General features: G+C 38.7%; 1 protein-coding gene across 1 annotated transcript in view; it reads left to right on the top strand.

The window, feature by feature from the left end:
- Nucleotides 1-16,941, top strand: part of AVL9 (AVL9 homolog (S. cerevisiase)) — a 90,542-nt gene extending 73,601 nt beyond the window's left edge. The window contains exons 11-16 of the mRNA XM_012638775.1: nucleotides 4,793-4,927; nucleotides 6,088-6,307; nucleotides 9,611-9,728; nucleotides 12,928-12,981; nucleotides 13,495-13,583; nucleotides 16,558-16,941. Of these exons, the coding sequence (XP_012494229.1) occupies nucleotides 4,793-4,927; nucleotides 6,088-6,307; nucleotides 9,611-9,728; nucleotides 12,928-12,981; nucleotides 13,495-13,583; nucleotides 16,558-16,673 (732 nt within the window). The 3' untranslated portion in view covers nucleotides 16,674-16,941. The remainder of the gene's footprint in view (nucleotides 1-4,792; nucleotides 4,928-6,087; nucleotides 6,308-9,610; nucleotides 9,729-12,927; nucleotides 12,982-13,494; nucleotides 13,584-16,557) is intronic.
- The last annotated feature ends 5,703 nt before the right edge of the window (nucleotides 16,942-22,644 follow it).

The following is a 22,644-nucleotide window of genomic DNA, read 5'->3' as shown; positions in this document are numbered from 1 at the left end:
TCGAACTCCTGAGCTCAAACAGTCCTCCCACCTCGGCCTCCCAGAGAGCTAGGATTATAGGCATGAGCCACCGCGCCCGGCCTAGACTTACTAATTTTTAATCAATCTGATGATATCTCTGAATGCTCTTAGTTTGCATTTTTCTATAATCCCTATTGAGGTTGAACACCGTTTCATATACTTGTTGGCCATTTGGATTTCCCTTTGCATACCATTGGTTCAAAGCTTCTTGATTGTCTCCCTTATGGTCTGTGATTTATGGAGTGTCTTCATATAGATAACTTTTCTGTTTATCAGGTTTTTTTTACTTTATGGCTAGTGCTTTGGGATTCTTGCTTACAAACTCCTCCCTACTTTAAGGTCATAAAAACAATCTATATTATTTTTTAAAAGCTTTTTAGTTTTGTGGTTTTTATCTACTTGGAATTGATTTTTTGTGTTTGGTTGGGAAAGGGAGTCTGTTTCTAGACTCTTTTGTTGTTCCATTGATATATTTGTCTATCCCTGTGCCAATCCCTGCACTTAATTACCACGTAAGTCATACTGGATAGAGAAAAGTCTTCTTGTCTTATTATTGTTCCTTAAGAGTTTCTTGGCTGAGTGTGGTGACTCATGCCTGTAATCCTAGCGCTCTGGGAGGCTGAGGCAGGAGAATTGCTTGAGGTCAGGAGTTCAAGAGCAGGCTAAGCAAGAGTAAGACCCCCTCCCCCCAATCTCTACTAAAAATAGAAAAATTAGTTGGCGTGGTGGTGTGCACCTGTAGTCCCAGCTACTTGGGAGACTGAGGCAGGAGGATCACTTGAGCCCAGTTTGAGGTTGCAGTGAGCTATGATGATTCCACTGTACTCTACCTAGGGTGACAGAGCAAGACTCTTATCTCAAAAAAAAAAAAAAAGTTTGTTAACTCTTTGTATTTCCACATCAATTTTAGAATTCGCTTATCAAATTCTCACACAGATTGAGATTTCGATAGGGATTACATTTAAACCATAGATCAGTTTTGGAGAGAATTGACATCTCTACAACATGGAGGCTTCCAATACATGAACATGTTTATCATCCCTGACTTGAGAAGAGATGAGAAAATGGCACTTGGTCCTGACCATATCCTAGAGGTGCCCCTTCCTAGTCTCATGAGAGAAGGCACACTAGGCTTTTGCAGCTCTTAAGCAGATTAGCTCATAATAGTTCTATCAGATTCACCAAGTTGAAGTGTGCTTTTTGTTTGCTGTTTTGTAATGTGGTAAAAAAACATATAACATAAAATTTACTGTCTTTACCATTTTTAACTGTATAGTTAAGTTGTGATAATTATGCTTACACTTTTATACTACAGGTCTACATTTTCATCTTACAAAACTGAAGCTATACCCATTAAACAACTCCTCATTCCCTCCCTTACCCAGTCCCTGGCAACCACCATTGTTCTTTAAGTTTCTGTGAATTTGACTACTTTAGATACCTCGTATAAGTAGAGTCATACAGAATTTGTTTATGGCAGGCTTATTTCATTTAGCATAATGTCCTCAAGCTTCATCTATGTTGCAGCATGTGACAGGATTTCCTTCCTTTTTAAGGCTGAATAATATTCTGTTGTAGGTATGTACCACATTTTGTTTATTCATTCGTCTGTCAATGGATATTTGTGCTGCTTCCACCTCTTGGCTATTGTGAATAATGCTGCTGTGAACATGGATGTACAAATATCTAATCTGTGTGTATCTGGGGTTTTTTTTTTTTTTTTCAATTATATACTATCGTTTCAAATATAGAAGTAAAAGTAACTTAGAAAAATGGAAAGCCAGGAGTAGGCTTAGACGTGGAGACTGCTTTGTGTGAAAGGACTCATGTGCTTGCTGCTACCATATGTTAAGGACCTTTCAAAAACTTAGGCTAAATTGATCATTATTAAAAGTTAATGCCACAATTTTTTTTTCTTTAGGAGACAGAGTCTCACTCTGTTGCCCAGGCTGGAATGCAGTGGCACAGTCATAGCAATCCTGAGCTAGGACTACAGGCATGCACCACCATGCCCGGCTAATTTTTTCTATATATTTTTAGTTGCTCAGATAATTTCTTTCTATTTTTAGTAGAGACTAGTCTCCTGCTCAGGCTGGTCTTGAACTCCTGATCTTGAGTGTTCCTCCCGCCTCGGCCTCCCATAGTGCTAGGATTACAGGCGTGAGCCGCCACGCCCGGCCTCCAGCTAATTTTTTAATTTTTTGTAGAGATGAGATCTTGCTTTGTTATCAATGCTGGTCTGAAACACCTGGCCTCAAGCAATCCTCCCACCTTGGCTTCCCAGATATGGAAGTAAAAGTACTGGGATTATAGGCATGAGCTACTGCGCGCAGCCATAATGGCACAATTTTAAAGCTATTCTAAACTACTATTTTAAATAATTTTATAAATATGTAATACTTTTATATTATTCAATATTCAAAAGATTCCAAAGCATCTATAGTAAAAAGTCTTCCTTTCTTTTCCCTGCTATCCAGCTGCCCTCTCCAGTGGCAGCCAACATTATCAATGTCTTATGTTTACTTCTGGAAGTATTTTATACATAAACAAATTTATAGATATTTTCCCCTCCCTTTTTACACAAATGGTAGCAGAAAATGCCCATTTTTCTGTCCCTTTTTTTACATAGTATTTTTCAGAGATGAACTTCACCTCTTTTTATGGCTATCGGGTATTCTCTTATGTAGATAAACATTTATTTAATCCCCTATTCGTGAATAGTTAGGATTTCAGTCTTTTGGTAAAGAATGCTGTAATAAATAACTTTTCATAAATATCTGGTCACACATGAGAAGGTATAACTGTCGAATAGATTATAAAAAGTAGAATGCTAAGTGGGCAAAAGGGTGTGTATATTTATAATTTTGTAGGGATTTAAAACAGTATTTTGGGGGGGGGATAAGGTCCTGCTCTGTTGGCCAAGCTGGAGTGCAGTGCTGCAATCATAGCACACTGCAGTTTCAAACTGAAGCTCAAGTTATCCTCCCACCTCAGCCTCCCAAGTAGCTGGGACTACGGGCTCATGCCACCAGCCCCAGCTAATTCTGTAATTTTTATAGAGATGAAGTCTGACTATGTTGTCCAGGCTGATCTCAAACTCCTGGCCTCAAACAATCCTCCCACCTCAGCCTCCCAATGTGCTAGGATTACAAGCATAAGCCACCACACCTGGCCAAAAATATTTTTTAAAAGCTTTGAACTACTAATTTTTTGAAAACATAATTAGTTTTGTTGCTGTTACAAACTTAGCCAAGAATCTCATTGTTGATAATAAACTTTTTTTCTCTGACAGAATCAAGTATGAAATGTAAAATTGAGCAATTAAGTTCTCTTACTACTATTTTGCAATATCAATCTTTTGTAATAATTGGCAGAGTGATTTTATCAAGGAGGATTCTCAATGCTAGTCAGGGGAGTGGATGTTCTGTGGGGGCTGCATCAAGTGTGAAAGAGCTTTCTACGCTGTAATGTTTATGTTTGGAAACAGGCACTTGTCGGGGAGGGTGTCTATTCCTTTTAAATCCACAGCACACAAAGTCAAGCGTGAACCAGCAAACCCTGAACCAGCTGTTTTGAATGATTGTTTCTGAATGAGCGGCAAGGATCCGTTTAGCCTTTAGTGACAAGAGGCATCAGTTGAGAAGCACTATACTGAGTATCTCTAATGCATAGACATGGATTTATTTTTGATGCTTCTGTCGATAGGGTTTGATCGGGCAGGGAAAGGCATTGTCAAGAATAAGAATAAAACCAAATTACTAGACCTACAGTCCAACTTTTAGAAGTCCACTCTTTCTTAAGTATTTAACAGCCACCTGTTAGGCACATACAAAGCACTCTCCTAGTTGAAGTGAAGAACATGAAGTTACAAAAGGAATGTCTTCTGCCCTCAGATTTATCTCATGATGTAAACAAGACATCATCCAGCTAACTATAATTTAGTGTTTTAAAAAGTGCTAAGACATAAAACCAATATAGAACTTGAGGCAGAACACGAGTTCAGGGTCTCAGCAAGTATGCCCTTCTGGCTTCATACACAAATCATGCCACTTGTTGGAAACGTATTCTGATTTAGAATCTTTCCATATCCTTATTCAGTGAATCATTCCAGTGTCAACCCCTTACTCTCAGGATATATGCTAGGTTTTTTGTGTATTTAAATGCCTGCTGCAGTTTAGCAACGCAATTATAATTTTCAGGGCAGTGCTATTTTCAAATACAGCTCAAATGGAAATTAAATATACAACTACTGCCAATGTCATTTTTGCTTCAAATATATAGTAGCAAATACCGTAAAATATTTTTGCATGATTTTTAACAATAAAACAATAAAACATGCTATGTGGTGCTTTGCTTTTCTTATAATAGTACTTTGATTGTTATGTGCAGATGTATATGTTTTAAAATTTTAATAGCTTTGTATGAAAAAATGTAGTTTTTAATGAGCTTAATACTTCATTTCCTAAATGAAAAAGTCCAATTAATTAGTTACTGTAGAGACTTTTAAATTGAACTGAAAGCAAAGTGATCAAGTAAGACAACCTTCATGTTAAACCACCTTGCCAGGATTTGATCATTCGTGGAGATTAGCTAGTCATTAACTGGAGACTCCCCTGGAATATTATCTTGCTGAGTCAAAGATGAGCTGCCTCAGGGACACATAGGACAGGGAAGAATGGGAGTTTTCTTTCTTACTGTTACCTCTCTAGGTTTAAAGAGAGAAGTGTCCTTTTACTTTTCTAATATTTTCTATCACTCTTGTAATTCATAGGGATATCTGTGTTTGCCTTACATGGCATTGCAGCAGCATCATCTTCTCTCTGATGTCACCGTCCGGGGATTTGTCGCTGGAGCTACTAACATCCTTTTTCGACAACAGAAACACCTCAGCGATGCCATTGTAGAAGTACGTTTATGTGTGTGTGTGTGTGTGTGTGTACTTGGCCCTGCTAGTCCCTGTTTTCATTTCTTAAATGTAATTGTGAAGGTATAGTCAGAACCCTAATCATGATGAGGATTTCCTGCTGTATGCCGAACATTGTATAACTGTAACTGATCTAATTCTTATAACAGCCCAGTAGGTAGTACTGTTACTGTCCACATTTTACACGTGCAGAGGCTAAGGAACAGAGAATTAAGTGACAGCACGGTATCAAACAGCCAGTAAATGAGTAAACCAGGATTCCAACCTGGGCGATATGGCCCTACCACGACCTAATGATTTATTATAATGTGTTTATTGTTTGAATAATTTAAACCCTTCTAGCCTGTTTAATGTGCTCCTCGTATCAAGAAGAAGGAAGCTAGGAATAAATATTTGACATCAATATATAAAGAATTTAAATCATTTGTTTAATTTTACATTTGATATAATTTTTTAAAAAAGGAAAAAAGAAATTTCAGCCACACTAAGGTTTTTGTAGTTTCTGACAGAAAGTACCAAAACATGCTTCTTGGAAAAATGGTTATAATATAATGAAAAATCCAGAATTCAAAAGTGTATTTATTATAATCCCAATTTTGAAGAATAAAAAATATTTATACCTTCCAGGACAGGAAGATACACAGAGTTGCTTCAACATTATTGGTTACATTCTATTTCTGAAGTTGGTTAGTAGGTTCATGAGTGCGTGTTTTATTATTATACTTCAAAACTAACTTGAAAGTTACGTAATTTTTTTTGTATCAGATGTTACATAATAAAAATATTTTAAAGTATGTACTCAAAAGAAAACATTTTAAGGAATTATACTTGTTAAGTTCATTTCTGGTAGTAAAATAAAGGTGACTTTTACTGTACATGTATTTCTGTGTTTTCCAGAATATTTGTAATCTGCATGAATTACTTTCATAATTCAAAATCATGTATTTATGTGTGTATTTTTTAAATAGCAAAAAAACGCGTCAGAGTAAAAAACCTGTCTCTTTCTTAGACTCACCTTTTGAGAATGGTATTATTCATATTTTTTATTTCCAGCTCCAACCTCCCAGTAGTTACTCTTTAAAGTGTGGCATGGATGTCTTCGTGAATGCCCAGACTCTGACTTGTACCTGGGTACCCTCTAGGTAGAAGAAGCTCTGATCCAGATCCATGATCCAGAACTCAGGAAGCTGCTTAACCCAACCACTGCAGACCTAAGGTTCGCAGATTACCTAGTGAAGCACGTGACTGAGAACCGGGATGACGTCTTCCTGGATGGCACGGGCTGGGAAGGAGGTGATGAATGGATCCGGGCCCAGTTTGCAGTCTACATCCATGCCCTGCTGGCCGCCACACTGCAGTTAGGTAAGGAACCACACAAAGCACACAGCCACCTTTTTTGTTGTAATTTTTCATTTTGTAACATTTATGAGCTTTTAAATTACAAAGAAATACATATTCATCATAGAAAAATTACCAGTTACTCCCTCATACAGAGATAACAACTCTTAACATCTTGAATACTTTATATTCTTCCAGATCTTTTTCTATGCATGTGTTTTGGGTTTTGGTTTTATGGTATTTTGGGTAGTTCTTTTACCAAAATGGATCCCTTTATATGTGTTTTCTGAAACTTTATAATAGAAACATGAACATATCAATGTAACATGAATATCACTTTTACATGGTTGCTTAGTATTTCTTGTGTGGAAGTATGTATCAGTTTTTGGCAGCCATTTATAAATACTGCTTACATGTTTTTAAGATATATAAAGGGAGAAAAGAGATACAAAAAATAGAAATCATTGAAAATTACATTGTAAGTGATTAAACCTTCAAATTTATATCCCATTCTAAGAAATGTTATTATTCCTATTAAATGGTTAAAATGGGGCAAGTAAACATGGCACTCAACTCCTATATTAAATCTGTCTCATTCCCCTTGGGAAAAAATATATAAAAAGTGAAAATGGAGTTCTGCAATGAGCTTTCCACCTTGGACATTAGGCGGGTATTCAGTAGAGTTGATGTTATTCTTAAAAGTACGTTGAGCTTGTGTTTTTCCTTTTTTTCAATTATCTGTAACCACTATGTTTTTAATTGTGGTGAAATACACATAGCATAAAATATTACCTTCTTGGCTGGGTGTGGTGGCTCACGCCTGTAATCCTAGCACTCTGGGAGGCCGAGGCAGGAGGATTGCTTAAGCTCAGGAGTTCAAGACCAGCCTGAGCAAGAGCAAGACCCTGTCTCTACTAAAAATAGAAAGAAAAAAAAAAATTAGCCATTCAACTAAAAATAAAAACAAAAAATTACCCAGGCATGGTGGCGCATACCTGTAGTCCCAGCTACTTGGGAAGCTGAGGCAGAAGGATCGCTTGAGCCCAGGAGTTTGAGGTTGCTGTGAGCTAAGCTGACACCACAGCACTCTAGGCTGGGCAACAGAGACTCTGTCTCAAAAAAAAAAAAATTTTTTTAGCTTCTTAACCATTTTTAAATGTACAGCTCCACAGTGGCATTAAATACATTCACATTGTTTTGTCAGTTTATTTTTTAAATCAACACCACCACCACCACGTCCTCCTCCCAGGTTAGTTCTTCACATAGTGTATATGGAGTTTTAAACCCAGGCTTCAGTGTTACAGCTCTTTTAGAATTTGCCTAGCAGGTTTTCTGGTCCTCACCGGAAGACCCAAAAAATAAATAAACAAACAAACCCCAGGCTTCAGGGATGTTCTTCATTTGGAAAGGAAAGCTAAGGAACAAGTCCTCTTTTGTTAATAGGATATTTTTAAATGTCTGCCACTGCTACAAAGGTAGCAGCTGAGATGCCAAAATTCAATCCTCCAACCCAGAATCATTCAGTAATCTAGACAGAAAACCCCAATCTCCACTGTCATGTAGCTTCATGAGTAATTAATTTACCTTTTTAAAATATTTGCCCAGGAGGCTATGAGCACTCAATAAGAATAGTAGCTAACATTTTGGGGGGAACATTTAAATGTGCAAGGACCTGTTCTGAGTACTTTACATCTAATACTTCATCTTCACAACAATGCTGGAGGTAGATACCTTGTCAGCCCCATTTTATAGAAGAGAAACTAAGGCCGGATGTGGTGGCTCAGTCCTTTAATTTTAGCACTCTGGAAGGCCAAGGCGGGGGGATCACTTGAGGCCAGGATTATGAGACCAGTCTGGGCAACACAGTGAGACCCCATCTCTACAAAAAATACAAAAATAAGCTGGGCATGGTGGCACACACCTGTAGTCCCAGCTATTCAGGAGGCCGAGGCAGAATGATCACTCAAGCCCAGGAGTTTGAGGTTGCAGTAAGCTATGACAATGTCACTGTACTCTAGCTGGGGTGACAGAGCAAGTCTGTCTCCAAAAAAAAATAGAGAAACTGAGGCACAAAAAAGTTAAATACCTTGCTCATCATCTGGTGAGAGGCTAAGATGGGATTTAATCCCAAACAGTCTGGCTAGGCCCACACTCTTAACAAGGTCAAGAGAGGAAATTCAGCCTAATTAACTATTTTTTTTTTTTTTTTTTTTTTGAGACAGAGTCTCACTCTTTTGCCCGGGCTAGAGTGAGTGCTGTGGCGTCATCCTAGCTCACAGCAACCTGACACTCCTGGGCTCAAGCAATCCTTCTGCCTCAGCCTCCCGATTAGCTGGGACTACAGGCATGCGCCACCATGCCCGGCTAATTTTTTCTATATATTTTAGTTGTCTGATTAATTTCTTTCTATTTTTAGTAGAGACGGGATCTCATTCTTGCTCAGGCTGGTTTCGAACTCCTGAGCTCAAACAATCCGCCCGCCTCGGCCTCCCAGAGTGCCAGGATTACAGGCGTGAGCCACCACGCCCGGCCCTAATTAACTATTAAAGGAATATGTTCTTAGAAGAACTTCTTCATGTTGCATATAGACCTATGTATGTGTCCTTCTCTTCTTTTTCCATCAAGAAAAGGTACTATATTTCACCTTCAAAGTAAACAATATGCAATTAATATAGGAAGCAATAGCCATTTGCATCAGTTCTCCATACCATTCCTATTCTTCCAAGTGGAGGAAACATTCTGCATAGAAGCTTTTATTGATAAAGCTGAAAACTTCTAAGCATTGACAGTGAAATGTTGAGAAACTCAAGAATAAGTTACCAAATAGTGAGACAAAGTCCAAAGAAGAGAAAATAGTGGCTAACAGAACCAATTCATGTATTCAAAATCTTCTTTTGTAGAAACATGACATTTGTGAAGAGATGGAAATACTAATTGCCTACTCCATATGTGCAAATCATTATGTTTATTCACTGTCAAGTGTATAGTTTTTGTTTAATAAATAATGCTATCCTCATTTATGGTAAGGAGGACATGGAAATATTGTGGAGTTGTAAGGAACCTTGGAAAATATCTGGCTCAACCCTCTTATTTTCCAGTTAGGAAAATGAAGTTCTGAGTGATTAAGTGACTTGCCAAGGGCCACATAGCTTCTTAACAGGATTTCTGGAACTAGACCCAAGTTGCCTGACATCTGGTAGGCCATCTCCCCAACAAAACAGGAGGGTGGGGGGATAAAGCCATTCCTTTACCCTTTTGGTGGTTAATCCTCACATTCCTGAATGGCTACAGTCCTACTCAAACTTCTTTCAAATATTTACTCAACAGATAATGAAAAGATATTATCGGACTATGGGACAACTTTTGTTACAGCATGGAAGAATACTCACAACTACAGGGTATGGAACAGCAACAAGCATCCAGCACTTGCAGAAATAAATCCAAAGTAAGCACATCCTCTGAAGATTGATAGTACATAAAGTGATTGGTTTACTATGTGCCTAATACAAAGCATAGTTTAGCTTTGATGTTGTATCCTCAAGAATCTCCTTAAGTAGGGTATAAAAAGGCAAAAGGCTCCCAAATATGGGGAGGCAGCTTAAAAACTGCTTCCATATTCAAACTCCTTACATAAAAAGCACAAGGCATTGTGGGGAAGGACTAACTTTTCTCCAGCTCTCGATGTGACTCAGAGAGGAAGTCCCAGGCACATGGTGATGCTCAGTACGTGATGGTTCTTCTCTCCCTTTCCCTGGAGCTGTGCTTTAACAGAACAGTCAAACAAGACAGACACCTAGAAGGAAATACCACTGGTTTAAAACTGGGAAGTTCTTTTAGAACATGAAGTATGAAAAACCAATTAAAGTTAATATTTGGACTTCTAGATAAGTGGTTAGACCTAGTTTTCATGTCAGATTCTAAAATTCAACAAAATTTAATACCTGCTACCATACTAAATGTTGACTGGATGAAGGCTTTATCCCACATGGGCATAAAAGACACGCTGTGGATTGGGGCCGTTGTGAAACAATAGCATTTGTGTGTGAATGCAGCAGAGCAGTGTCTGCAGAGATCAACTAATAAAATTTGTATATCCTAGGAATTTATTTTCTATAACAGATTAAAATGATATGGTTTTTTTAGGATACAAGCATACACTGTTAAATTTTAAACTTTTACTTCTTGGCAAGAAATGGATAAAAGTCAACTTTGTACTGACTACCATATTATTTTGCGGCTAGGATTAACTTTACTAGGGTGATTTAAGTGGTGCTAGAAAGGATACTTGCCACCCCCTCACTCCCCACCCCCCACTTCCCCATACACACTCAGTCCAAATACCTAAGCCGTAGCTACTTGGGAGACGTCTGCAAGAGTGAGGTGGTGCGCAAGCGTTTGGGTAACATGTCTGTTAAGCTTTATATCATCTACCAAGAAAAATGACTAGGTTCAACACCGATTTTGGTGAATTTAATCATCATACTTGGCTATAGCAGAAACCTGTGTTGCCATTTGAATGTAGCAAAAACAGAATTAAAAGGCAAAACCATTTTAATAGTATTAAATGAAAGGGCTAGAGTTCAAAGTAGTCTCCCTCACTAACTACAAAGTCTGTACTCTGAAGTGTGCTGAAGGGAAACAGATGTGAGCTGCTTTGCTGGGTGGCATGCACAGGGCAGTGCTCAGAAGGCAGGTGTGCCTTGACCGTTGGCGGTCCAGCCAGCAGGGCCATCCCAGGTGCAAACCCCACCTCCACTCTGTACTGGGAGGCCTGGTCGGATCCTTGTCCATCGCTGCATCTGGTGCTTATAACTTGAACCAGCTCTACAGATTTTAGTGCAGGCCCATAACAGCCTTAGCTAAAATGAGTTTTAAAGGATTATAAAATAGTACTTAGAAAAATGTGTGAAGAAGTTGAAGTTATTTAAGTTGAAAAGAAGGCTAAGGAAAGACCTGTTAACTGAAATACATACATAGGGAAATTATGCAGTTATGATAAGGTAAGGGCCGAGGGAAAAAACTTCTCCTTCACCCTCTAAAGATTTGCTGAAAAATCAACTGACAAAATGTAGATTAATATAGGACAAATGACATACACATTTATTAATGTGCACAGAGGAGAACCACAGAGTGATTAACATAACCTCCTAATGGGGTATAGAAGCTTATATACCACCTTGATGTTACTGAAAGAATGGGGCTCCCGGCATGGCCAAAAACAGGTCATGGTGGAAAATCAGAGAGAGGTTATGGTGGGAGAAAAGAGGAGCCTTGGCTAGCAAAGGTGCTCTTGTTACGTAGATGAAACTTCATAGGTAGCAGCCCTCAGAAAGAACAGATGGTAAATGTTTCTTTCACACCTTTAAAGCTGTTAGGATCTTTCTTAGATCCAGACAAGGGAGGGCCTCAGAGAAAGCCTGGCTGTATCAAGTGCAGATTTTTTTCCATAGATGCATATCCCCTCCAACAAAAGACAGCTTTTCAGCTATTCTTGTATACCCAGCCCCTCTAAATATCCACCTTAAAATAGAGATATATTTTGGGGTGAAATATTTTTGTTTCCTTCAACAGCCAGCAGACTTTCAATATTTTCACTAAATTCAAAACAAGAATTGATAGACTTCAATTGTTATCAGAAGGTGTCATTTAGAAATATTTCAAACTAGATGTAATTTTTGAGATCTATGAAACCCTTTCTTCAATTCCTAAAGGTCAGGGAAGGCAGCACTCTAACTTAAAAAGCAGCAGGCATATTTCATCCCTTAAATACAGCCATTCCAGGAACATAGAGAATGATTAAGTTATCTGTCAATATTTTCAGCCCTGTGATTCAGGAATCCAGAAAAAGGAAGAAGTGTTACATATGCTTACTTTAGCCTATGAAGAGCATTTTGTTGTCATTTGAAAAACCGTTAATAGTATTTTATAAGTAACTATAGATTTCATTAGGGTCACTTTCGTTGTTAGACCTTGACAAAGGGACCCCTGATAGAAGAATTTGAGTATTTATTGATCCCCCCCTTTTATGTGGTCAAGTTGCCTGATTATTTTTTAAATATACTTTTTTCTTTTCGTATAACAGAAAGAGGGAAGTAAGAATAACATACTTTTTAAAAAAATATAGGTACTACCATTTTTAAGAACAGCTTTTTGAGCTGCTCTCCTAACAGAAAGTATGGATTTTGCTGATCCAGCCACAAATCTTTGCATGACCAATACCACCTATTAATGAGATGACCAGGACCAAAGTATAATCCATGACCGTGGCTTAAACCAGTGACTCACCTTAACTGTCCTGGGGAGCTTTTAAAAAATGTTGATGCTTGGGCCCTACCCCAGACCAAATAAACTAGAATGTCAGGGTAGTAGTAACAAATCTCTGTGTACACACATGTACACACATACACACACACACAACACCTGTTTTACAACTGTGGAAACTAAAGCACAAAGGAGTTAAGTAATCTCTTTTGGATCTCATGGCTCCAAGTGGGGAGCTGTGATCAAAGTTTCCTGACAATAGATTCAGAGCATTACCAGCTGTGTCACCGCTGAGAGGTTTACTAATATTTTCTTGTGATAAATCTTTTTTGCAATTTTGTTGGTGAAATACTCATAGTTTAAGCTCAAACTTTGTTTTACAGCCATCCATTTCAAGGCCAGTACTCAGTAGCAGACATGAAGTTAAGATTCTCACAGTGAGTACTTAGAGAAAATACTGGGACAATTCTTATGTCTGAATTTATGCCATCCATGTTTCATTGCTAATTGAGAATTGTTTTTCTCTACTTGATAGACTTGTGCTTCAAATAGTAACCAAATATGTGCATAACATTCTCTGGCTCAGCAGTGTGTGTGTTTCAAAATGAAAACACTGCTGTTCCACAGAGAATGGTGTGAACTAATAACAGGATTTGCCATTTCCATTTTGGTGAAGTAGTTTTAGCAAACCATGATTGTCAGGGAGATTTAACTGTATATCCTTATGTCTTCACCACTTTTTAATTTATCTGTATGTTCTGTTTGTATATTCTGAAAATGGGCATGCTTAAAGGGTCAATAAATTAATTCGTAACAAATAGTGAATAATTTATCTTCTTTTCTCAGTAATTCTAATTTGGGATGATTATAGAGTGGTTATTGTGTATATGCGTCTGTGTGTGTAAATGTGCGAGATTTTAAAAAATTGTACTTAACACTTCTTTCCTTAGTTCTGTTCAGAACAGCGAACGTGGCAAAAAAATTGGAAACGTCATGGTCACAACCAGCCGGAATGTTGTACAAACAGGAAAAGCTGTTGGTAAGGCATGTCTTTAGCCAGGAACAGATTGGAATCATGAAACATCTATTTTCTAGCTTCAGTATGTAATTGATAAAAACATAAAGTTGTAGAGATCTGTGCATCACATAATAATACAAGAGATTTTTTAAAAATTTTGTCTTATTCAGTTTAAAAATCCTTATGGCACCAGATATTATCAAAAAAGTTCAGCAAATTTCCCCACCTCTAAGGCAGAGCAACAACAGTTTCTCATGAAGTCAGTGTCCTGTTACCAGGATTCAAGCTTCATTAGAGTTCTTCCCCCATTCCCTGTGCTGTCCACGGTTCTTTATAAATGGCAGAAACTCATAAGAAGGTAGATATTAGGAGCTGGTGCCTTCTAAGGTACTACTACACAAGAAAGAAAATGAATGAAACCAACAATTGTTTTTTTAAAAGATCAACAATATTTATAAAACCTTTAGACTGATAAAGGAAAAAAGATAAAAATTACCAGTATTGAGATAAAAGAGGGGAAATCACTGTAGATCTTACCAAAATTAAAAGTATAGATAATAAGGGAATATTGTGAGTAAATTTATGCCAACAAATTTGACAAAATAGATGAAATATACAAATTATTTGGAAGACTCCTATTACCAAAACTGATGAAATTGCAAATAGAAAACCTGAATAGCCCTATATCAAAGAAATTGAATTCAAAATTTAAAACCTTGCCACAGAGTTTTTGTTTATTTTGTTTAGAGATAGGGTCTTGTTCTGTCATCCAGGCTAGAGTGCAATGGTGCGATCACGGCTCACTGCAGCCTCAAACTCCTAGGCTCAAGCATTACTCCCACCTCGGCCTCCTGAGTAGTTGAGACTATAGGCGCATACCACCATACCCAGCTAATTTTTGTATTTTTTGTAGAGATTGGGTCTCACCGTGTTGCCCAGACTGGTCTTGTAGTGCTGGCCTCAAGTGATCCCCCCACCTCAGCGTCCCAAAGTGCTTAGATTATAGGCGTGAGCCACCATGCTTGGCCAACCAAGGTTTTTAATTTAATCCAAGCCCAAATGGCTTCACTTTGAAATCTGTTAAACATTTAAGAAAGAAATAATACTAATTTGATAAAAAATCCTTCAGAAAATAATAAATGAGGTAATACTTCTCAACTTATTTGATGAGGCCAGTATTAACCTAATATCAAAGTCAAATGATAGCACACTGTATGTACTCTTCTGCACCTAACTTTTTTCACTTAAAATATTTTGAAGATTGTTCTATATCAATTCTAAAGAAATTCTTTGTTCCATCTTTTCTATATTTTTAGCATTTTGTTACAGTTTTGAACTTAAAGAAACATTGCAATAGTACAAGGAATTCCCAGTTATCTCTGATTCACCAATTATTTACATTTTGCCCCATTTCCTTGTCATAGCAATATGTTATCAAAATAAAGAGGCTGACTAACCTGGAAGTAGTTGAGCACAATTTTTTTTTTTTTTTTTTTTAACTAGTCAAGTGCAGTTAAGCACAATTTAAAAGCTCCAGAAGCCAAGCACAGTGGATTGAGGCCAGGAGTTTGAGACCTCGCCTCGTCTCTACAAAAAATTAGCCAGCCATATGCATCTGTAGTCCCAGCTACTCTGAAGGCTGAGGCAGGAGAATTGCTTGAGCCTAGGAGTTTGACGTTGCAGTGAGCCATGATGACACCACTTCCCTCCAGCCCAGGCAACAGAGGGAGACCCTGTCTCAAATAAATATATGAATGAATGAACTAAGCAATCTCTATGTAGGGGTCCCTCAGAACTAAGCAACATACCCTCAGAACTAAGCAATCTCTATGTAGGGGTCCTTAGAGCCCCAGCATTCTGTATACCTAGAAAGAGACAGACTGAGAAAACCCTACACTCAAATTTGTAAACAAACACAGAACACACAGCCCTACCCCACTGGGTTCATTTTATTGCAAAGGAATCGATTTATTTCTATATAATGTTATGCATTTGACTTAATTTTGAATTCTTATTTTTAATAAATTATACTTTATTGTAGATATATGAGGCAGATTATTACTTAATTTTTAGTGATACTGTTGATGATAGTTAAATTCTGTGGCCAAGTCTCTTCCACACTCTGTTTTCCAAGAATAGTGGGAGTGTATGATTCAGCTTAAATAATTTCACTTTCGCATCAACTTTTGAGATAATGTTCTGTAAAACAAAATAGACTTGAGGCAGATAGAGTTCTGTATGTCTTTGTTCAATGTAACTTAGTTTAGATGACAATATCAAATTTCCCTAAAACAGCCTAACCACTCCCTTTATAGGAGTGGTTATTGATTATCAACTTAGTATTTAAAGTACAGAGAGAAAGGCTGGGCACTGTGGCTCACGCCTGTAATCCTAGCACTCTGGGAGGCCAAGGCGGGAGGATCGCTTGAGGTCAGGTGTTTAAGATCACCCTGAGCAAGAGCGAGACCCTGTCTCTACTAAAAATAGAAAAAAAAAAATTAGCCGGGCTTGGTGGTGTGCGCCTGTAGTCCCAGCTACTTGGGAGGCTGAGGCAGGAGTATCACTTGAGCCCAGGAATTTGAGGTTGCTGTGAGCTAGGCTGACGCCACAGCACTCTAGCCGGGGCAACAGAGTGAGCCTCTATCTCTAAAAAATAAATAAATAAAGTACAGAGAGAAATTTGACTTTTTAAACTCTACAGACAACTCTGATACACAGCCAGTGTTGCTAGCACTGTGGATATTAAAGAAACATTTTGATGAATACCTTCAGAATGCTTGGGGTAGGCTCCTACCCCAAGAAATTATCCAATTTTCTATAGAACATTCCCATGGAAAGGGATTGTTTTGGAACTAGAACTGAAATAGTATTTTAGTAACTATTGACATATTGATGGGTTCTAATGAATTAACATTTATTGATTAGTGTTGGCCTTTCACTGTCCCTTACAAAAGTTAAGACTTTTTCTTTTGTTTCTCCCCTCCCTTCTATCCAGGCCAGTCAGTCGGAGGAGCCTTTTCCAGTGCAAAGACAGCTATGTCTTCATGGCTTTCCACTTTCACCAATTCCACGCCGCACAGTCTCACCGAGCCCTCCGATGGGAAGCCTTGAGCAAGGCGTCAGAGGCTGCTGTTGCTTTCTTAGGTTTAAGTGCTCCCTGTATGTCTGCTGCTCCCAGACTGTTCTTCACTGGCCACAGGTCCACAGCAGGGACCATATGTCAAGCTGTTTACATGGACGGTTGCCCTCTGTCTAAATGAATGTCACAGGATGCTCAAAAGATGAAATCACAACCATAGCAGGGATAGCTTTCCAGGTTGGGGTTTAAATTGACTACTTTTATTTCAGTCTGAGCCTCATTAAAACACACAGTAAACCTAGTGAATTTTGATTTCTGATATTGTACATTTGTTTACTTTAGAAAAGTTTTTACTTATGTAAATTTTGTTCTGTTTTGCTGTTTGAATATCTAGATGATCATTGTAATTTATATTTGCTAAAATTAAGTTATATTACTATTTTAATTTTTCTAAAGTTGGCCTTAAAATGTGCTTATAAAGCTAATGGGTCAAACGGTCCAGACTTTGTTATTTTGGTGAACTATGTGATGATTTTTTGTTTGTTTTCTACCCGCAGAACACTTTTATCAGTTCACTTCTTCCCAGAAACACAAAAGTCAGAAGTGGTAGTTCTGAGGACTGGGTGTTTTGTTTTACATTTTTAATTTGTTCTTTCCAAATTTCTGAAAGCTTGCTTTGAAAGGTATCAAGGAGTGTCACTGTGCTTTCTTCCTCCTCCTCTGAATTGTGCAAATGGTGTGCAAGGAAATAGCATCCTGATGGTTACAGTGGTATTGCAGTTTACTATGAATGTGTCGGTATGGCAATTCTTTCAAAGACCTATGTGTTTGTTTTGTCAATTCTAGTTCTACGTTGCCGTCTTTCACAAGCATTTTTTTAATCCAGAGTTTGTGTCTTCTGTTTCTTCTTTCGAACAATTTTCCATTGGGTTTTTGCAGACCTACAGGTTTTCTCTTAGTCTTATTCTTCATAAAGCTTTTCAAGGCACTTGGTCGTCCTTCTTCTCTGACTGAAAATCCTCTTGTAATTAATCCCTACCCACTTTTAAAACTATTTCTAAACGAAAAGCAAGATGATCCATAAATATTAAATAGAAATCTCATGTTAGCTCATAGTCAGCAAAACAAGAGGCAAGAGAAGAAAACTGTAGTATGACATCAGTCATCTGTTTCATAAAAGATGTCTGGTTTCCTGTTAGACACATGCATGTGTGCACCATCTGATTTGTACACAGCTGGACCTCGTGTGTTTGCCACGCTCAGCTCTCATATGCTTTTCAAGGGGACCTTGTACGGGTGTTCTCAGGGAGTCCTTATGGGGAACAGACTGCCTTTTCTCTTGGAAAATACTTTGTGAATATAATCTCTGTATGATATAAAGAGTATTGAGGAAATAGGGGCCTAATTAAGAAAGACACTGATTATATTTGATTTATTCTTTATCAAATGTTTATTTAAGAACTAAATTTTCCTAAGGTGTGTGAAATGAACACAGGGATATAATCTAAATATCCCTAAATTTTCCAGTTTGTATTTTCTGAAAACATACATCCATTTAAGCATAACTCAAGAATTCAGTGATGTAGCACTCTGGCAGGCCAAGGTGGGAGGATCAGTTGAGGTCAGGAGTTCAAGACCAGCCTGAGCAAGAGTGAGACCCTATCTCTACTAAAAATAGAAAAAATTAGCTGGGGAACAACAACAACAAAAAAAATTGGAAAAAATCAGGTGAGTGTGGTGGCGCATGCCTGTAGTCCCAGCTACTCGGGAGGCTGAAGCAGGAGGATCGCTTGAGCCCAGGAGTTTGAGGTTGCTGTAGCTAGGCTGATGCCATGGCACTCTACCCTAGGTGACAGAGTGAGACTCTGTCTCAAAAAAAAAAAGGATTCAATGATGGTAAGTTGAAGCACTTAATGTGAGAACTCCATTAATTCCTCTCCTGTTAGGAAAGTTAATTTCAGGAAATATTATTTGAGAAGAAAACCAAACAAAACCTTAAAAGGTACTTTAATCAGTCTTATGCTGAGACTATAAAGAATTCATTCTGACATCTTATTTCTTGAGGCCACATCATTAGTTGGAATGGGATAGTATACTCATGTGCAGTTGTTTCCTCTCACCTGCCAGAAGCTCACTGTTAGGAGGCCTGTGAGGGGCCAGCCGGCAAAATGCTAGTTTGTCCTTCAGTTTGTACAGTGGGGTAAGCTCCCATCTCTCACTATTCAGTAGCAATCCAACCCATACTTCGGAATCCACTGAAATAAAAACAGTTGCATGAAATTTAACTTTGCTTCTGTATCACTCGTTTCCCATTTGAATATGCACTTTGAACTTTCTACTAATGTTTCTAATTAAGAGTTTGACTCTTAAAGTGGTCATCTAACTGGCTTTCGGCGTAAAATGACTATCTCAGAAGATAGAACTTTGGTCATTGAAATAGTCAAAAGACTGTACCCCATATTTCCTTCAGGTTCTGGGAGGTGGAGTTTTTAAGGAGCGTGGACCATTGTGTTGTTGGCAGGGGCCCCAAGACAGCCAGCACAGTTGAAGGTGGGAACCCTTGTCCTGTGAGCCTCTATCCTTCAGGCTCCATCTGAGTGGCCAGCTTAGAAGCAGTAGCCTCCCTCCAAACACTGGCTCTGTGAGCCATAGGAGCCGACACCAGGCCATCATCTGACACATCACTGGTAAAGGTGTGTGCGTTGGCCACACTTGCCCCAGTGTTTGCCAAGACTTGTGTGTCTAAGGACTGAGTATTTATATTATAACGAGGCTTGAGGGAGCCAGGGTCACCCAGCCTTTTTCAGGTGTGCCAGGCCCACAGACTATCTGTAGCTTGGTGGTGGTTTCATTGCTGTGTAGGTGTCTTAAAGGAGTTTGGAAAATGTCCCTGGTATACTTTAGTTTCTACTGGGTACTGTAATAATGGCATAGGTAAGGAAGAGACAGTTAAAGCTACTGGTGGTGAGCTAGATGAATAGGAAAAGTTGCTTGTCAGAAGAAGGCTTAGAATGATTTGGCAGATGTATTTGGCTCGCATGACCCCTATGAATAATCTGTCGTCAAATCCATTAACAGATTCACCAGCCCACAAGCCCTACAGCGGTTCTCGTCTACTTTGTGTAAAGAAACACAGCAGCAGACCAGAGCATGCGACATGACTTGTTCAACCTTATCTTGCTTTCCAAGTTCTATACTAAGCATCTGAGGTTTTTTAGAATAATTTCCTTTGGAAAGCCAAGGAGAAAGCAAATTAGGAAGAGAGAGAAGTGAGAAGTTGTTGTATGGCTGAGGAACAAGGTACTTAAAATCTGAATGAAAGTATTTCGAGAGCAGTTTTCATATGCTACCGATTATAAGAATTCTTTTAGAAAGGAGGTAGAATTTTACTCTGCTAGTTATGAGTTTTAAAGTGAAGCTATAACATTTTGTTTTTTGGCAGGCAAGTTTTGTTATTTTATGTTTTGTGAAGAAAAGTTTTGTGGAAGTTACAGCCAGTGGTCCTTTTCCCTGCAGTGCTGGTGATGAGTTTGGGAGTACTTCAGCTCTGTAAGCAGCCAGCGTTCTTCCAGTCCTTAATCACGTGAACTTACCTGCTTCAGCACTCATGGACGGTAGCCTGTTTGGATAGTAGCTGGTAGACGTTTTTGTTTTGTTGGGGAGTTGACTGGGACTCTTGAAATAGCATCACCATTTGCGTGCTTTGATTCTTTGATCAGAGATGGCATCGCATTCGTGGCTTTTCCACCCTGTCCCTTGGTCGCCTTTAAACGTAATTGAAAATGCTGCTCTAATTACTGAAAGATGATTGTCATTCCACGTCGCATAATGTGCCACAAGGAGTTTTCTCATTCCTAGTCTTTGGACTTCATAACATTGGAATTGTTTTTTCATAATTTCCAACATTCCATAAATATTTGTCAAGGACAAAGAAGAGGAATGTGGATCTTTACTCTTTTCATATAAATAACTTTGTACACATGACTTCCTGCTTTCATTGTGAAGAAGATAACTAGCTCCCTTGTATGGTAACTCCAAAATTAAAAGATTGTGCATGTCTAAGGGGTTGAATATATTTTGTAAAACTCTAAACACATTTGTATTTCTGTGCTGTTGTAAAGTTTACCTTTTTACTTATATTAATTAAAGATATAGAAACTATATATTTAAATCATGTAAATGGAACACAATTTAGGGGTTTTTTCCAATCTTATTTTTCATCAGCTTCTCACACATAGTATGCTGCTTGAATTTTGTGTGTGCAATATAGACATTTGAACATTTCAGTCAGGTACTGAGCCAGAAAAGGTCATTGAAGTTTTCAGAAAGCTTCTGTCCTTAGAAAATATTTGGTTGTTTTCTTGAAATTATTAGTATTTTATAGCTGGAAAAATAAGATCAAGACTTGTGTTTTTCAGGCCACTTGGTCATTGGTTCCTAAATTTAGGAAACATTTGATTAATGAGTTGGTGAAGGCTTTTAGTGGTTACAAAAGTAGTTTAAATATTTGAGATTAAGGGCTTTTCACAAACCCTCAGAAAATTTAGCTTAGAAAACTTACAAAGTTTTCTAAAGAAGTTTAGCTGTGGCACGTTTTGATCAGAAAGGTAGTTTCTCTTTGCTCTAGTAGTTTTAAAGTTTGTACTAGTTCTTTGTTGTCATTTGTTTAAAAAGAAGTATTAAAATTATAAATCACATCTAATTATACTGAATTGTAAAACTTCTATTGTAATTTTATTTTAAGAAAAATGAGAATAAAATTATCCCATTTGTCCTGCATACAGTTGTACTTGACCCATCCTTCTAGAAGTGCCCTCCCTGTGGTCCATGTGATATCTGGCCTGTTTCACCGCTGGATGGCAGTGCCAGCTTCATTTATTACGAAACCTCACAGAATGAACTAAAGGACTCATTGCTCATGTACTCTCTCATTTTCACGTGGCTTACAGTGATGCCTCGGCTTTCAAGGTGGTCAGCTCTGCAGGAGGAACCCCTCAGCTCCCGTGGAACACTAAGTGCATGGTGCTGCACAAAGTACGAACAAGCAGAGGCTGATCACACAATAATGTCGCATCACATGACCAAAAGAAGCCCCCAGAGGGATAGGACACTCCCAAACAACCCATTTTTCCACCTGGACTGGTAAGCTTCCAAACAGCCCTTGACATTTCCTATAAGGACTTCCAGCACGTTTTTTTTTTGGGTTTTTTTTGAGACAGAGTCTCACTCTTTTGCCCGGGCTAGAGTGAATGCCGTGGCGTCAGCCTAGCTCACAGCAACCTCAAACTCCTGGGCTCAAGCGATCCTTCTGCCTCAGCCTCCCGAGTAGCTGGGACTACAGGCATGCGCCACCATGCCCGGCTAATTTTTTCTATACATTTTTAGTTGTCCGATTAATTTCTTTCTATTTTTACTAGAGACGGGGTCTCGCTCTTGCTCAGGCTGGTTTCGAACTCCTGAGCTCAAACAATCCACCCGCCTCAGCCTCCCAGAGTGCTAGGATTACAGGCGTGAGCCACCGCGCCCGGCCTCCAGCACGTTTTCATACATATTTCCATGTACTGTGGTTCCCTTGCAACTGTTGTACAAAACAAGCTTTGTGATGTGTTTAGTGGAAGAAGCAAAGTTCCTTGCCCCCTGGGAACGCGTGACTCCTTGAGTGGTGGTGCAGGGTTAAGTTGGTTGCCCGTGTTCTTTGACGTGGACTGTGGGAGCCCTGGAGCTGATGAGATAACGAGCACAGTAGAGCCTCTTCCACTCAGGAGGGAAGGGAAGTCATCTGCTTTCCTAACGACCTGCTCACATGTCTGCAGGCTCTGCTAGGGATGTGGTGGGTCCCCGTCTCCTCCCAGGTAAGAGCTGCCTGCCTTCACTCTGATAGGACAGGAGTTGCAGTTATTAAAGCTGGTAACTTCTGGAAGGAACACGTTTAAGGAGCCAGTTCTTTCCAAGGAGCAACCCTTCGTGAAGGGCTTCTCTCCGCCTGGGGTAGTCTATGCAGGG

The sequence above is a fragment of the Propithecus coquereli genome, unplaced genomic scaffold (genome assembly GCF_000956105.1).
Source record: "Propithecus coquereli isolate 6110/MARCELLA unplaced genomic scaffold, Pcoq_1.0 Scaffold134, whole genome shotgun sequence".
Lineage (NCBI taxonomy): Eukaryota > Metazoa > Chordata > Mammalia > Primates > Indriidae > Propithecus > Propithecus coquereli.
Note: the sequence above shows the minus strand (reverse complement) of the source record. Positions and strands in the feature narration are given on the sequence as shown.